Here is a 16,095-nt window from a genome sequence, read left to right as displayed (position 1 = left end):
CATGGAAAACTAGAATGATTAGATTAAGGATAGACTACAACTGGGGTGGCCAACATGGTGCGCTCCAAATCTTGCTGGACTCCAACTCCCAACATCCCTGACTACTGGCCATGCTGGCTGAGACTGATGGGAGCTGTAGTCCAACTACCTCTTGAGGGCACCACATTAGCTGCCCCTGGACTGTAGGCTGGTAGAAATCTTTGCCCTTGTAGGCAAGACATTGTATTACACGGCATTTGTTTGGTTCTACTTGTCCATTCCTTATGCTGACATTTCAAATGGTGCGAACTTTGTGAATGAAAGGGGGGAAAGTGAAGCTGTGTGTATTCACAATGTAAGAGAATAGGCAAGCTGAATCAGTGATGAGGTGAGTGTCATGGAAGAAATACTTCTAAACCCTCCACTATTTGATAAATCAGGAAAGGGCCACTCTTGGCCTTACAGTATAAATCAACTGTTGTCAGAAAGCTGCAGTTTGAGCATTATAGACATCATAATGAGGAAAGACCGGTCAAACGTATCATCAAGTTAACAATAACACAGACATCTGCAATTATTATATTCTGGTGTGCAGAAAGCAGCTATGGAGAAGACACATGCAGGTTAGGATTACTAGTTTGCATAAAGAAATAGCTGGGTCACTTTCAAATTTGCATGTATTATATCACTTCAATGAATGTAAATGTTTAAATTGCCTGTTGTCTACTACTGATGCGGAGCAAAACAAAGAGGAGAAAGGTTATCAGTCTCACTAAAAACTTGAATTGCCTAGCGTGCGTTATGTTCTCAGAGGATATCCAAGATGGCAAAAAAAAGCTTTCTTCTATGCTAATAAATGAATTTACAGACCCCTGCCAAGATTATAAACTAATTGAAAATAAAAATGCATGCCTTTATTAACTTGCACATTTCAAAATTCCCAATGCTAAATATGTTTGGGAGGATCTGGATATTAGCTCACAATTTGCACTCTGTTTAGCTGAAATGCAGAGATCTAAATAGATGCACAGCCTATTAAACTACTTTGGATCTCATGATAATAACATGCACAATGGCAGCAAAAGTGCTGCTGTATACTTAGGTATGTGTGGAAAACTGTCCAGTTTTGTTCCACTTGGTACTGAGGTTTTGAAATTTATAATGGTTGCAAACCCAAAGACCCCTGGATACAGGCTGCCATTAGGACACTTAAAAAAACCACACCAGCATGGAATTTAAACTTGCATCAGGATCCTGGCAATCTAGTTTGCTAGGTCCGGCATGGGCAGAGCTGGCCCAAGACACCTGAGGCAAACCATAAAATGGAGGAAAGAAGGGGAAGTGAAGATCTACATTGGGAATAAGGACAGGGAATAAAACCAACCTTGCCCAACTTTTGAAGGCAGATGCGTATTCCAGGAGACCCCAGAGGGCAGCTCCTGCCCTTTCCTCTCTAGGTGTGGGAGGAGACCATCAGCGCCTACTATTCACTGAGAGGCCACTGTAGAGGCAGTATTGCCGCCTGAGGCAGTCACCTCACCTTGCCTCATGGGTGGGCTGGCTGGGGTTATGGGCAAGCTAGAGTTAACAGGATCAGATCTAGGTGATACCAGGGCAGGCAAGCAGGTGAGAAGCAGAGGGGCAAGTTCTGAGAAGGGTTTCACCTTGCTCAGGAAGATGGTTCACAAACGGTACAGGGAAGCAGACATAGAAGTTCACCTCTGGTCTTTCTCCTGCTGCACTGACAAACCATGAGCTGAAAACCTAAGAGGTTACATACAGCTTACGGTTTGCCATACGCCCAGCTTCACATGACATGCTAAGCCAAACCATGGCTTAGTTCGCAGCAGAAGCACAGGAGAAGCAAAGCGGCCACAATCTCCTCTCCGGGAACTGGTGCGTTCATGCTAAGCTTGCCTTAGAGCAGGCTTCCTCAACCTCGGCCCTCCAGAAGTTTTGAGGCTACACTTCCCATCATCCCTGACCACAGGTCCTGCTAGCTAGGGATCATGGGAGTTGTAGGCCAAAAACATCTGGAGGGCCGAGGTTGAGGAAGCCTGCCTTAGAGTTATGCATTATTAGAGTAGGTTCCAAGTCAAGAAAGGTTAGTCAAGACCTCTTGCTGCTGCTTGGGTTCCCCCCCCCCCTGAGTCAGTGTAGTAAGAAATTGCTGCCCCACTTACAAACCATTAGGAGTTGGGGCAGGGGAGATTCAGGTTCAAAACCAACTCATCCATGAAAGCGACTTGAGAGAAACCCTATCTGTGTTGCCATGGAGAAAAGGGCAGGATAAAAACATGCAAGGGTAACTAGACAGGCAGTGAATGCCCTGGGTAGTCAGTCACATTTGTCTCAGACATGCCTCATTCTACGCTGGTGGGGCATGGACAAAGTCCTGAGATAAGAGTCAAAAAGCAGCAGTACCATCAGACCAAAGACCAGAGTCAAGTCCTGGCAGTGGAGCAAAGGCACAAGCTGGAACATTATCCTGATGCCAGAATAAACCTTTCAGCCAAATCCTTTGAACCACTGAAGGTCATTCGGGATCTTCGCACCACTGAGATCAATTTGCTCAAATTCACGTTAACTAATATAACCCAGCTGGAAACATCAACCAATAAAAGCTTAGCACAAAATGTTTAGGCTGCTTAAGAGTAAAGTTTCTGAACAATCCCTGAGGGCATCTAGATATTCTGAGTGCAGAAACAATGGAGAAGTGTTGTTAAATGAAATCTGTATGTTGTGCCAAAACGTCTCGAACATCAAAGCACAGCTTCTTCCTCTACACTCAGAAATTATCACTACAGATAGATAAATCGGAAACGGTCACAAAGTTCATTTTAGAGAATAAGACAGCAAATAATTGTCTCATTAGAACAAATATCAATGTTTTTTGATCTGCAAAGGTTTAGGAAGTTTAGACTTTAAAAAAAAACTTACACAGATATAGTTGGTAGAGTCTGACTATTTTTTTTAAAAAAATGTATAATTACACATGTTCTGCTTCTCACAAAATTATCATTTTTCACAGCTGCTCCAGCAAGGCAGGAAGAGAGCTAGTCTACCACATATCCAGAGTTTCCAGAGTTTCCATGATGTGACTAAGGATCACTTGAACCAAAGCACAATTAACAGCTCTGATTCTGGTATCATACGAGGAAGAAGCAATAACCGAAAGGCGCCCAAAAGAACCACCTGCCTCGTTCCAACTTATCAGAAGAGAACTCCTGCAGTGGATCAGATCAAACCACCTCTAAACCTAAGATGTTTTAATTCCAAGTCATCTAAGCTCTCTCCCTGCCTGTCCCCAAATTAAAATTGATTGACAATTCCTAAACTAGAGAACACCACACTGAATACAAATACATTGCTATAATCAATTCTATCTGAATTTTTAAAATATGTATGTCAATTCCTTTTGCATATTTATGCTGCCCCCAAGTAAATGCTAAAAATGCTAATGTGTAAAAGATTCAATTTTTTATATTTAGAGACAGTGTTATTTTATCCTTCTGTTTTTAACAAACTTCATGCATATGCGTCTGCACTGAAAAAAAAATCTAAAAATGAATAAAAACAATTCTCCACTGCTTACCAAGGGAATAATAAGAAACGATTTGATATTATGCCATTATTTATTGTGATAAAATCTTATACAAATAATGTATCTATTCTGTGTGACTCCACTTAAACTGAACTAGCTTCATACCAATTTAGATCTGTATTTTCCCAGTTAGTGTGCCGACATAACATACAATTCAGACTTCTTTTATTTAGTTCTTTGGCTTTGAGCAATGTAATATTTGTGGCTAAGAACCAGCTAAGTTAATTTCTGCATGTGTGTTGGCTGTTCAATTTATCCTGACTTCCTGCATACTTATTTTAAATGCATGGTTAAACCTAATGTGCATAAAACCAACACATAAAACCAAAAGCTCTTGTGAAATTAATTTTCTTTAAAACTACAGGCAAGCTCGAAGGCAGTTTTGTTTCCACACTGCAATATATTTAAAACCACCACACACACGACTTTCAGCAGGTATAATACTACTGAATCACCTCTTTCCTCTATTAAAAATAAAAAAGATACAGGAGATAATAAAATTATGACTACCGGTAATATATTAATAGTATATCAGAACATATAATTATTATAACTGGCACCTGCCTTTCTTTCTTTTTTAAAAAACCCACCTTTTAAAAAAACCCTCTTTAAAAAATGAAAAAGATAATGGAATGAAATAAATATGGTTTTGAATGTCATTACAAATTTCAGAATCTATTCTTGCTGATAAAAAAATTGTATGCTGTGTTTGAGCAAACTGTCATGTTAATCACATTCCTCAGTCTGGTGGCTTCAGTAATAAGCAAGCTGAAAGGTAGGTGCTATTTTGTTTTTGTTAATGTAGTTGATGGGCTCCCCCCTTCCCCCCTTTCCAACACCCTAAAAGGGAAAAACAGAATTCCAATTTACTTTCATGACCTCTGATTTAAAAACAAAGATTGCACATTATTTACTACTGGATGATTTCCCTGGAATTTAATGAGGACAAAGTACAAATATGACAGATGTAATTATCATAGTTTTATTCTGCACAGTCAGGGTCTCCTTGTGCTGTAATTGCAAGCTTTTCATTCAACCGCTGGCAGCAGAGTTATTACCCCGGTATTTTATGTTATTTCAGAGGACTTCCCAGCTCAGTTTTATTCCAAGGAATTTCTAAGCATCCTCGCATTGGAATAGTAATTAAAAACAACAACGATCAACAAGATATTTCATCAGATCTCTTTGCAGATGTCTCTCCTTGTTGCTTTTTGGGCACATTAAGTGTAAAGAAACAAAACCCTGGGTTTTCACAACGTATTGGGAGGGATGGGAAAGTGGGGGCAGGGAGGGGGGCTGTTAAGCAGTTCCGAGAAAGAAACATGTGGGCAGGTGGCCAACGCATTGTCTGGTGCAAAGAAGGGCTCCACCCGCCCCCAGCATGTATTGCTTTACTCATTTAGACTCAAGGCAAGGTTGAGTGAGCCCCAGCTGGAGGCTGGACCACTGACCCTGGAGCTGGAAATACACAACTATAAGCACACCCCTGGAAGCCTCCCTTTCCAAGGCCTGAATGTAATTGCTTTATATTACACTCCAGCTTCATCAGGCCCCTCACATGCCAAAGGGAGGCGAGTGAAAATAAAAAAACTTTCTAGTCCAATTCATAGTTTATAGCTCTAGCGTTATTAATTTTCTGTTTGGAATACAGGGCAAATCTCACCAAAGGCTTTGTGGCACAGATGCATCAAATATGCCATTTTATTGGCACAGTTTAATAGCTAGAAGCTATTAAATTTTGAACTGCTTCCCTTTATTTTGAATTTAAAAAGATTGTTTGTAGTTGGTGAAGAAGATCAAACCACTGTTATTTCAGGTCTCCACACATCTGCTATGTTTCATTAGCCTTTCCTATCTGTTCTTGGCTAGACTAGGGTTAAGTTCTCAAAACAAACAAGAGATGTTTTTAGCCTATCAGTATGAAAGTTAACAGAAGCAAGTTCTCCGCTGAGGATTTGAAGTTTACTACTAATACTGCATTTACAAAATAAAATTACCTTTAATACCATGAAAATAGTTAACACATTTTAAATATGTAACCAGTAAAAATACCAGACAATCGTGGCATCAAAAAGCTATTTGTTCCTGTCAATAAAGACACATCAAGCAAGAATGAAGTAGAATTTTACAATATTCTGATGTTACCCTAAAGCACACTTTGCTCTTGGAAACTACCAAGGACTGTGAGACAGCTTGTGTGACACACAGTGAAGCCTCATTGAAACATCTATTTTAGCCAAACACAGTTTGATTTGTGTGAAACTCTAATGACTGGAAGAATTTGGACTGAGATGTGAGAAATGGGACTAGATTTCAGTTACCCTTTGTGAACTCTGAAAGGAAAACTAAACAAAACAAAGTTCTGATTCTGCTGCAGTTCACTTCCTGCAATGTCACAAATTTTGCTCTTCTAAATTATCAGGGCACACAATTTTGCCATACAATAAATACAAAATGGCTACTTGGCTTTAAGGTGATCCCAATGTCTTTCCTCAAGATAGATGCTGTTTCAGAGGGCATATGCTGTACCTTACCAACAATATTTTGTCAATGGGGAAAAGCAATTTTTCCCACAACTATGGGGAATGATAATGAACAGTAAGAACAATTACTATGTCCCAAGATATAAGGAATTTTACTAAAACCTATTGCAGGGAGCTGGGCAAGTATTTACTCTCCCACCCAGAAACTCCCCATTTATCTAAACTTTCACACTCTAGCATTCTTAGCTAAATGATTAATACAACTGCTGAGAGATTTGAAGAACACCCATTGTACATAGCTGTTATCAGAAGCAGGCAAACTGCTGGTCAGAAAGTCACAGGAAGGGAAATATTGGAGGGATGTCACCATGCGGACTCAATAAATTGCTATAACTTGCATCACAATCAACCTTTTTCTTCCATCACACCTAACATTTTAGTTTCAAAAAGGCAAAGTAGAATTTTTTATACAGTACTTACAATAGGACTTGCGTTGATGTAGTCCGAGTTGTCGTGACTGTTTTCAGCTTTCAAACATATCCTGCAATGATCATCTGATTTTTTTAAAAAATAAAAAAGTTAAATCAGTATTCATTCATATTTATGTTAAAACAGATCTTTCAAAGAGCATTTCTGAACAGACCACTACTATTCAGCCTATTTTTTTGCACACTTGCTTCTAAATACAGATATTTTCAAAAGACTGATTTAAATGGTAAGAACCATATAAAAAGTGTTCTTGATATGGAACTTGGTATGTTGAGGAATAATTGCTATTAGGCAGGTGCTTTCGCTGTATTGTTTTCAGCGCCTGCTAAAAAAATTAAATGTTTTTATTTACACAAGTCTACCATTTTTTTTGAAAAAAGAACTACTGATTTTATTTATAGCTTGATACATTTTAATGCAACATGTTTTTAACGTTTGATTTTATCAGTATTTTCAAATGACTATATCATTTTATGTAAATGGTTTAGCAGTTTCTTTTATGATGAAGCAGTGTATAAACCTTGCCACATAAATAAATCAGTAAAATGGTCTGGTGTCTAACAAATTTACTTAAAAACACACAACAATGTTTAATATAGACTGTGCTTCAGGTTCAGTAGCCCCTAGCAAGGGCATTAATGATGCCAAACCACAGACCCTTCCCTGCTCCTTCTCTGTATGAACACGACAGTGCTTAAAGACTGTTGCCAATAATAACAGGTTTATATTAAAGGGATTTCCACCCCAAGTTCATATGTAGGGTAGCTGATGAAATTTAATAAACAGCATCAATCTCACGGTACAGCCATGTGGATTCAGTCTGATGTACAATACAGAATGTCTGCTACAGCTACCAGAATAAACAAGCACATGGAATAGGAATGTGCTGCTTTTGGTTGTGAATGAAGAGCACCAAAAACTTTTAAAGCACATATATGCCATGGCTACTCTCGGCTCCACTTTCCACCCTAGGCCCAACACAGAGAACACCTGCCTTGTAAGCTCATCTCCCCAAACAGTTCTAACTACAAGTCAAGAGCATCGTGCACTTTTGGGTAAAGGTATTTGTGTCCAAAGGCCATGCACGAAAACTGTGCCATGAGGCTGTCGAAATGAAATGTCGTTTACGCAAAACGGCACTTGCTGTTATCACAGAATTGTAGAGATGGAAGGGACCGCGAGGGTCATCTAGTCCAACCCCCTGCAATGCCTGAATTTTTTTGCCCAACATGCTGGGAAGAAGTGCAAAGCATACATTGGAAGCAGCAGCAGCAGCCGCCATGAGAAGTCTGAAGCACACAGCAAGACAACAAGATGGGCCACAGGAATATTAACTGTTCCTTGCACAGAGTGGCTGATAACAGTTCTTTTGGCACATTTCCTCCTCTGATTGCAGCAACAGGCAAAGGGGAAAGCAACTAAGTAATGAATCCAGCTTAAACTGTACATACATGCTACTACATCTTGTGAGCGGTTCTTCTGGGCGTTTTCTTCCTTATGTGCAATGGTAGCTGCGTTGGGCTCTGCCTGATAAGCACAAAGTGCTTCCCATTCTTTTTCCAGACGATTCTTGTTCTTCAAGTGGTCTTCCATATAGGACTGAAATGAGAAAATTTCATCAGAGGCAGTATTATTTATACACTCAACACTCTGCTATTCCAATTAACATCTGAATGGACTGGAGAGGACTAAAACCAGGCATAGGCAAACTTCGGCCCTCCAGATGTTTGGGACTACAATTCCCATAATCCCTAGCTATCAGAACCAGTGGTCATGGATGATGGGAATTGTAGTCCCAAACATCTGGAGGGCTGGAGTTTGCCTATGCCTGACTAAAACACTTTGGCTGAAATTCAAGAACTGCTTGACTACAGCTATCTGCCCAGGGCTTGCTTGCTACCTATCTACCTACCTACCTATCTAGTATTAGTTGATTTATTTATTTATATATAAGACTTATAAACTGCCCTTCATCAACAGAACTCAGGGTGGTTCACAGAAATAAACACGAACAACAAAGCAGTAACCCACCACCTCCCACAAGGCTGAAGAATAGCCAAAGGCCTGGTTGAAGAGGAATGTTTTTGCCTGGTGCCTAAAATGTGATACCTCGACTTACAAAGACGATCCGTTCCGCGACCGTCTTTGTAAGTCGAAGTCTTCGATTGTCGAAGCGTCTGTTTTGCACATGCACGAAGTGCAATTTTGCACTTCTGCGCATGCGACGACTGTGCGTGCCGAAAAGACTTCTGGGGTTGTTGACTTCGGAAGTCGAAACCTTCGGAAGTCGAGTCGTTCGGATGTCGAGGTACCACTGTATAATGATGGCGCCCTGGCGAGAGCATTACACAAACAGGGAGCCGCTAAAGAAAAGGCCTGTTCTTGTGTTGTCACATGAAGAAAGGCCTCAGAGTCCAGGTCGGTTTATATGGAGAGAGGTGGTCCTTAGCCGTTTAAGGCTTTATCGATCAAACCCTTATGGAACGTGAGTTTCTCAAAACAGCAAAGCAAACTAGTTTTAAAGCTGAAAGAAGTTTTTCAAAAGCAGCTGGATCCCTGCAAAAGCAGGTTATGATATTGGTGAGCCAAAAAGGGGCAGGGCAGGGCAGGGCAGGGCTGTGAAATAAGAATCAAGCTAATCTGCTGTTCGGCCATGTGGTGCAATTCATGAGTTCCACCTGAGCCACAAGACCCATGAAGCTGGACTTCTGACATTACAGTCAAAGTGAAGAAAACAGGAACAGGGTTGACTTGCTTCTCTGGTTTGCCCAATGTCTGTGTACACATCCCCTTGTCTCATGCCTAGAAAGCATTGATCCATGCGGTTTTCTCCTTCTTCTATGCTGTCTAGGCATGAGTCAGAGAGGTTTTTTACTTGTCCTGCTGCTTCCCCCAGGAAAACCTGCTCTTTAGTGCTAAATCAGAGCAAATATATATCTGGAGAAAGTCCAATTGGCCTTTGCTCCAATTCTGTGGTAAGCAGCAAGTTTTCCCAGGGGCGAGTGGCAGGGCAAGCAGAAGTTCAGGGCCAAATTAGTCATTGTGTTAAATGTGTTCTTTGCGTTTAACCTGCATATATATATTTTTAATGTCATCACCGGGGGTGGCGGGGGGAGGACTGATAATTAACAGCGTCAGGGTAGGAAGGAAGAAGCATGAGAATGGCAAGACAAAGCAAAACTATCTGAAGGGAAGATCACACTGTAGGCATTCTATGTGAAGAAAAACAGACTGGTCCTACCTCGGAGCAACACAATGCACTTTTTATCATACACTTACTCCTCTCCTAAACCAGTCAGACTCCAATTCAAATCAAATTCTTCTGTAGTTTTCAATAGTCCTTCTAAAGTTTCCAGGTATATATATATATATATATATTACAAAGGGTAGGGGGTAGATTCAGAGAATTCAAATTAACAAAAATAAATAATATATATTATAAAAGAAACGTAGGAGATAGTTGTTAAATGCATTTTTTTAAAAAAAATAATGCAGCATGACAAACTGTAGGGTTATATTGTTAATGAAAAAAGTTTTCTGGTTTTTTTTAGGTGCAACAGATAACAGAACCTGTCACATTTCTTGTTTTGTTTACAGTAGTCAATAAGGACACTGAAGAACTGGAGCAGGCACAGAGAGGATATGCAAGACTTCATACTTCTCCCAAAGAAGAAGAGTCATCCATTAAATCAAGTCAATATAAGTACAGTGGTACCTTGGTTCTCAAACACCTTGGTACTGAAACAACTTGGAACCCCAACACTGTTCCGGTTTGCGGAAAAAAATTGGAAGCCAAACGTGCTCTGTTTTGAGTGTTATGCTTCCGATTTGAGCAACACACTTCCGTTTTGAGTGTTACTCTGAGGTCTGTCTGTTTTTACTATTTATTTTGTTTCTTTGTTTTTGCGGCCTTTTTGTTTTGTTTTTGTAACTGTGTGGAACCCAGTTCAGCTACTGATTGATTGATTGAGTGACTGCAGTACATTGTTTATTGCTTTCATTTTATGGATCAATTGTCTCGTTAGATGGTAAAATTCATGTTAAATTGGTGTTTTAGGGGGTTGTTTTTCAAAGTCTGGAACGGATTAATCCATTTTGCATTATTTTCTATGGGAAAACGTGCCTTGGTTTTGGAACGCTTTGGTTCTGGAACAGACTTCCGGAATGGATTTAGTTTGAGAACCAAATTACCATTGTATTACTACTTTGTGTCATACATAATAAGCCCATGAACACAAATCACAACAGATGCTGTGATACCCATGGGACATCTCTCTGTAGCAATCTATTAGGCATGATAGCCAAAATAACAGGAGGTGCATATTTCCAACATACCCTGAACTTTTCACTAAGACTGTTAGTAGACCATTGGTTTGACTCAACTTAGCAATTTCTATGCTTCCATTGACAGCACAGTCTTAACAATTATTACTAAAACAAGTCCACTTATTTCACTTGAACTTATTTATTATTAAATTTCTATCCCAGTCTTCCTTCCAAAGGAGCCCAGGGCAACTTGCAAATAAAAATGCCAAGATTGCAACCTATAAAGTTGCTCCTTATCTCTCCCAGAAATGGAGGTGATAATGAATACATTAGGTCTTTTTTCCTTTCCTTTCCACCAGTTTAGTAAAATTGCGATGCCATCCTTCTAATGGTACAGTGAACAGTATCAATGCTGATCTTCCTTGCAAATCAAAACATGCATTTGTTTGTGTGAAAATGCCGCCTGAAGTATGGTCTAATTTTCTGCAAAAACATTCATGCACATTTGCAAGCTGGTTTATGGAAATCGTATCTGCCAAGGGCAGTCAAGCTAAAAATAGAGGCATTTGCAGAAGTGGGAAAACTGTGAGAGGAGTACACATTTAATGCCACTGAGATATTTTGGATTATAAGATTTGTTTTTATGGAGGCAGTGACAAAATGCTGGTACTTGAAAACCACAGTGCCACCTATGTATTTGGGTCTTTCCAAGGTTCTTTGGTACTGTATTATTTTGATGTGAAAGGATTACCCCATTAGATTAAAATGCATTTGGAACACATAAAAGAGACACCTCATAAAATAGATTTTCAAAGATTATACAACAATCCTTTCAGGGATTGGGGGTGGGTGGGGGTGGAGCTGTATCTTCAAAGCTCAAACGTCATCTGATTTTCAGTGGCCCAGTAAGCCTTCATAACTACAGAACCCTGCATAACTGCAAATGGAGCTTTGTGAAAACACCTGGATCTGCCTTTGAAAGCAGCTTTGTACTGCAATGGTAGCCAAAGTTCCACCTGCTGAAAATTCTCCTCCTGGTGCAACTACTGCAGAAACAAAGCACATGCAAAACAGCTACTTCAGGACACAGAAAGCTGCCTTCTACCGAGTCAGATCATTGGTCCATCTAAGACACTCAGAGGCTCTACACTAGGGTTTCAGATGAGGGCCTTGCTCAGCCCTACCAGGCAATATGTGGGATTGAACTTGTTACGCACAGCGTGTGTTCAGCCACGGAGCTACAACTCTTCCGCAGTTACTGTATGAAAATGTGATGAAATCCCACTGTATAAACTTTATCCATATTTTTTTTTTACCTGAAATCATTTCAAGAAGACAGGATGACACCTCTGCGAGAACCTGGCTATGTCTGCAACTGCAGACCTTAGCAAGATTAATACAAGCAACCACCTGACCACAACTACATGGTTGCTTGGCCAGCTGTTTCAATTACACTGTATTTTTCTTCCTGGCCTAAATTCTCCTATGCAGTAAGTTGTGGGGTCCTTATCCAAGTGGTAAGGTTTACTCACATTTTTCACGTGATAAGCCTGTCTAGCTAAATTGCTACAGTCCAGACATGCTAACAACTTCAGTGTCCTCCCATCTCTAACAACTCACTTTTTTCAAAGAGTTGATTTTTTAGAATGGAGAAAATCGTACCTGCGTTCCCCTAAATTATGGTTATGAGTAACACTGGAAGTTATTTAAGATTAACCAGTCTTCATCAGAATTTTGTTTTGTTTATACAAAGGGGGGGAGGGAATGTGCATAGCCGTTATGCTCCTAAAAAGGCAAACAACCAGGCACCACGCTGAACATGAATTGCAGACTGAAATAAATTTGCAGGCAAGATAAAAACATTTGTCAAGTGCAATTAAAAAAATTAATCGAGATGACATATAACTTTCCCATCTAAATCACACATTTTAATTTATGCTTCTCCAAGCATAGGTAACCCCTAAACTAAATTTGGTAGACAAAATCTTGTCTTCTGGGAAACCTTGGCATTGGTAAACTTAGCAGACCTATATCAACTGAAACCTATCCAGGAAAGCATGAAGCCACAACCTGTGTGTCCAGGTTCATTTGTATTGGTATCAATACAAAAGCTTTTCCACAGAGCACCTCGCAAAATGCTGGCTACCATTATAAAAGCTTCCATATTTTAATAAGCAAGATACCTGCTTTTAGGGTATCCCTCAGTGAGAAACTTCAACTGCTGAAGCTGCTGCTATTCTACAGAGCTCTTGCAACAAATCCAACTTCAATTCCCATTATGACATTTTGAAGAAATTTGTCTCAAATTACTTCCTTTTTGTTGAAACCGGGGCATAGCAAATCTGCTAAGACACCTCTTGCCCTTAGATGAAGATCCTAAAAATATTTCCAAACAGAAGTGTCAGGCCAGCAGTTTTAGCAAGTCTGGCATCTTCAAACCCCACAGGGACTAGGTCAATCCCTATTTTTGTTTCCAAATGGTTATAAGGAGGACCAGAACAGGAGACATAACTCCTGTGCAAAACCAGCTAGTGCACTGCCAAACCCCGACACTCACGAGAAATTTCTTGTTTGATGTACTTCTTACTATATACCCAATACAGACACTTCCATTGCTGGGGAGGCCCTTGTCTCAGCCAAAGAAAGCAGCCTCCTCTTGTTAAGAGGGGAGCTGTCCTTGGTACCAAAATATGTACTTTAAATGTGAATAGTACACCCATTCAAGGAAGAGATGTGCTATTGTTGGGTCAACTGAAGCTTAAAGCCCTGCTAATAGGAACTGAAACATAATTAATGTTAAAGATTTGTATAACGTGGGCTTGATCTGTATTTGAGGCCTGCAGTTAAATACCAGCAGCATGGGATAATGAGCAGGAAACTGCTTTTGTTTATGATTTTGGCTTACCACTGTGAGAGCAGAATGCTAGACTACATAGGCCACTGGTTGGCTCCACCAGGGCTCGTCTAACATTCTTATAAAACTTGTTCCGAGAATCTTAACTAGGTGCCAATTTTTGCTCAAACACCAGTTCCCACCACTTCACATTAAGTTGGCAGATGTATAACTGTTCACCCTCCAATATTGTCATATTTAAAGTTAAGAGGTTGGGGAAATGATGAGCTGCTAGGCCACAGCTCAGTGGCAGAGAATATGCTTTGCACAGAACATGTTTAATCCCTAGCATCTCCAGAGAAGACCCTAGACAGCTGCTACCAGTCAGTACTGAGCTAGATGGAGCAAATGTATGATTGAGTGTAAGGGAATTTCCTATGCCCATGCTGTTTGACCCCCCATCAGCAGAGCTGCAGTGCACTTGGCATGAGACTGTACTTCAAAACTGTACAGCTGGTGCCAACTGTACAGCACCACAACGTTTGCAGGTATGTAGGTGCCTATAACACCAGTTCTTTTCCGCTTGCATTAGCTGGCTTCGAGAAGCTGGCATTTAACTTGTAAATCTTAAGCTCAGTGTACTTGAAAGGAACATAGTCTTTCCTACGAACACTGGAAGAAAGAGTTTTTCCAGTTGTACTATTGTACAGTGTCTTTCTTGCTGCAGTTAAATTTACCTGGCATTTTATTTATGCTGTTTTTATGCTACTTTTCTCCAAAGGAACCCAAGGTGGCACGTGTGGTTTCCCCCCCCCCCTCTATTTTATCCTCATATGAACTCTGTAGCAAAGCTAAGAGATGGTGCCTGGTCATGGAGCTTCATAGCCAAGTGTGGATTTAAATCCAGGTATCCCTGGATCCTAGCCAATATGCTAATTACTACATCACACCTTCTGCTATGTAGATTCAGGAACATGCTCACAGTTTGGAGTATATATGCTTATACTAGTGCTGGACTGTCACAGTGTCATAAAGCTCATTCATGTACCTATGATGGGTTTTGCTGGTATATGGAGCTACCTAGTGGGTTTTTTTTTTTTAGTTACTGCATACTTCTGCTGATTAATGGAATGTGGTAGCTTCCTGGGCTTTCTAAGTTTTAAGACTAATTAATTGTACACTATTGTTTAGTCTCGGACAGACTGTTGGAGCAGATGTCTGAAAGAATAACTAAATGCGTACCCTCGGCCTAGCATGAATACATAAATTTTCTATGAACCCTACAATCAATCATAATAAAGTAAGACATGAATATAAAATTGTGAGCTGAGAGGGTTAATAGCTCAGCAGTCGTCCTGGATCATGGGGTCTGTGATGTGTCATGTAAACAGGAAACAGGAAGTAGTACCTGTTGCTGTTGTGTTCTGTAACATATGACACCGTATGTTTTAATTCTGTTTGTGTGTGTCGCAGTTTTCAGCCGGGATGCAGCAAAATACTCCGGGCTGTTAACCTTAATAAATCTTCTCTGTTTTAATGAACAAGGGAGTGAAAGTGATTTATTTCAAAGGCATAGAAAGCTGGATAAGACTTCCACTGCCACAGGCTGCTGCAGACTGTTATCTAAACTTCAGAAGGAAAAGTTTATAGACTTTTTAAGCAGAGGTATGCAGCGGAGCGCGCCAGACATTTCTCTGCTAAGCAGCTGGATTTGTGTGCAGGCAGATAGATTGCCTGACAAGGCTGCGTTTATAGTTGCTTACCAATTGGAAATTGGACAACAACATTCTACACCAAGCCCATAACAAAAGCACACCCACATTTTGTGCACATCCCCCAAGTCATGGAAAACCATTTCTCCCCAATTTGCTTAGAACTCCCTTGATTTATAATTCAGACAGCCAGATCACACCCAAATGGAAAATTACAATTAAGGTAAGGATGCACTAGAAATCTTAAGTCTTGATGGGTAGGCAAACATTGTTGCAGCAAACTTGTATGAAACTAGATAACACTTAGGTTAATGCAGCACATCTCATGCATTTATGGTGTGTGTGTGTGTAAAATAAAATACAGATATTAGCATCAAATATATATATGAATTCCTTAATAATTTTTTTTGCCAACTGAAAGGAGGTTTTGAGGGAGTACTGGTCCAATGACGAAACCACGACCTTTTAATTCTTAATGGTGGTTTGTGCTTTTAAAGAACTGGCACAACTGAAGACATCTCAAACCTTATTCAGAGATAGGTCACCACAGCTAACCATGGCTCAGGGCAGGTTTTTCGAAACTTTATGCGATAGCTGTACACAGCTAGAACGGGCCACCCACGTAAGTTGCAAGCAGACAACCTTGTTAACTGGGTCCATCCTGGAAAAGATCCAGCTTCACTATACAGGACCCTCCTTGATCTGCTTCATAATGTTGCTCTCTAAAGA

At 40.2% G+C, this 16,095-nt stretch overlaps 1 protein-coding gene across 1 annotated transcript in view; it reads right to left on the bottom strand.

The window, feature by feature from the left end:
• The window catches only part of PTPRN2 (protein tyrosine phosphatase receptor type N2), a 615,253-nt gene that overhangs the window by 57,068 nt on the left and 542,090 nt on the right, over positions 1 to 16,095 (bottom strand). The window contains exons 15-16 of the mRNA XM_035129839.3: positions 8,007 to 8,154; positions 6,547 to 6,620 (exon numbers count right to left, since the gene is read on the bottom strand). Coding sequence (XP_034985730.2) covers positions 6,547 to 6,620; positions 8,007 to 8,154 — 222 coding nt within the window. The remainder of the gene's footprint in view (positions 1 to 6,546; positions 6,621 to 8,006; positions 8,155 to 16,095) is intronic.

Source organism: Zootoca vivipara, chromosome 11, assembly GCF_965207765.1.
Source record: "Zootoca vivipara chromosome 11, rZooViv2.hap1.1, whole genome shotgun sequence".
NCBI classification, from domain to species: domain Eukaryota; kingdom Metazoa; phylum Chordata; class Lepidosauria; order Squamata; family Lacertidae; genus Zootoca; species Zootoca vivipara.
Note: the sequence above shows the minus strand (reverse complement) of the source record. Positions and strands in the feature narration are given on the sequence as shown.